This window comes from Aegilops tauschii, chromosome 3 (assembly GCF_002575655.3).
Source record: "Aegilops tauschii subsp. strangulata cultivar AL8/78 chromosome 3, Aet v6.0, whole genome shotgun sequence".
Lineage (NCBI taxonomy): Eukaryota > Viridiplantae > Streptophyta > Magnoliopsida > Poales > Poaceae > Aegilops > Aegilops tauschii.
Window position 1 is genome coordinate 537,358,831 of NC_053037.3, and position 2,045 is coordinate 537,360,875.

At 52.4% G+C, this 2,045-nt stretch overlaps 1 protein-coding gene across 1 annotated transcript; it reads right to left on the reverse strand.

Annotated features, from left to right (window-relative positions):
• Positions 1-883: 883 nt before the first annotated feature.
• Positions 884-1,291, reverse strand: LOC109743163 (uncharacterized). The gene has a single exon (XM_020302239.1). It carries the CDS (start codon positions 1,289-1,291, stop codon positions 884-886), a length of 408 nt encoding a protein of 135 aa, XP_020157828.1.
• Between the last annotated feature and the right edge of the window lie 754 nt (positions 1,292-2,045).

A 2,045-nucleotide genomic window follows, 5' to 3' on the forward strand; every position in this document is an offset into this window, starting at 1 on the left:
CTGTTCGTCATGGCTCATGTCACGAGAGCCTCGTGAGGTTTGCCTTGCCTTGATATCTCCGCTCCTCGTGAGCCTGCCTGGCTAGGCCACTCTAGAGGAGGTCTTGCGTCGCCCGCCTCGCGAGGGTCTTGGGTGTCTTGTTGACGAAGATGGGCCGTACGACCTACTGCTTAGCCACGTTGTGGGCCGCATGCAAGCAAGTCTGGGGACCCCCGTTCCCAGAATGCCGACAAGAAGTTTGATAGGATCACCCATGGTTTCAAATTCTAGAGTTGCGGCAGCATCCTCACCCTCATCCTCGACGAACATGTTGTGCATAATCACACGACATGTCATCATCTCCCACAAGGTCTCCGGATCTCATTGTTTAGCAGATTCATGAACAACAGTAAAATGGACCTACAGAACTCCAATGCCCTCTCGACATCCTTTCTAACTTGTTCTTGTCTTTGCGCAAAGTGAGATTTTTCTGGCCAACTGGGTTAGAGATGGTGCTGACAAAAAGGTAGCCCACGGAGGATTGATACCGACATCCAGATAGTAGCCCATGTTGTACTCATGTCCATTGAAAGTATAGTGGCAAGGAGGTGCTTTTCCTTCAGCTAGCCTCGCAAACAATGGTGATCGCTACAGCACATTGATTCAATGCGAAACCTGGGCATGCCAAAGAAAACGTGCCAAATCCAAAGATCATGTGATGCAACTGCTTCAAGAATGATGGTGCGCTTCTTAACATGACCCTGATATTGCCCTTGTAAAGCCTTCATCCAATTCTTTCATTTCTAATGCATGCAGTCAAGACATCCAAACAAACTTGGGCACCCTCTTACTTCCGAGATTGACAAGAGCCTTTGGTGTCTGCCATAGTTGGTTCTCTCAGGTACTAAGGTCCAAACACCTCAACCACGACAGTTGCAAACCTGAACATGGAATCTTCGCATGTGCTCTCAGACATCCGTAGGTACTCGTCCCACGAATCAGCGGCCGTGGCATATGCAAGCATCCGACGTGCGGCCGTGCACTTTTGGTAAGCAGAGAACCCAATCGTTCCCATGAAGTCCTTCTTCAAGATGAAGTAGTCATCATAGGACCGGGCGCCATGGTACAAATGATCAAAGCCAGTCTCGTGCATCCGAAAACACTGGCGAAAATGGTCAATGGAGAGTGCATCAGGGGCAAAGTAGTCGGCCATTAGTGTCAAATGGTCGCGCATCTTGTTGCGGTTGAGCACTTGCTGACACCTGATCGATCCCTTGAAATTGAGAACATGCTCCTCCGCACGCTGTCTCATCCGTGTAGTCCTTCTTGTTGGACGATCCGTCGAATGACACAACATAGTGCTTGTATATGTACTCCAAGTCGGAATCCGTTGCTTAAAAAGAAGAAGGGTCAACTTGTTTAGCTCAAACAATTCACCGGACAGTTGCCGGGCATGGCGAGTATAGGAGTAGCGGATTGTACCTGGCGGGATGGTCGGAGGAGATGGGTTGAACGGTGACAGAGGAGAAGCGGGGTAGAGCCCGACTGGAACTTTGGAGGTGACGGAGACGCGGAGTTCCGATAGGGGTGTTCCCTGGCGGCCGAGGTGGTGGATCAGCGGCGAAGACAAGAGAGAAAGAAAGAAGCAGAAAAAATGAGGAGGATGAAGGCATGGGTCCGGGAAGGGTTTTGGTTGGGCCGAGGGTGTCGGAGTCCTATGTTTTTGCTCTTCGAACTCCCGCAAAGCCCCCTACGTCTATGTCGGCGTCTTGGGAACGGGGTGCCCAGACATGCCTGCCTGCGGCCCGTGGCGTGTGTCGGCTTTCTGGGAACGGGGGTCCCCAGACTTGCCTGCCTGCGGCCCACAGCGTGGCTGAGCTAGCAGGCCCGTATGGACCATCTTCATCAAAAAGGCATTCAAGACCCTCGCGAGGGGCCAATCCTCTTGAGGCGGACAACGCAAGACCTCCTCAAGAGCTGCCTCGCCAGGCAGGTTCACGAGGAGCGGAGAGATCAAGGCAAGGCAAACCTCGTGAGGCTCTTGTGACGTGAGCCATGACGATCGA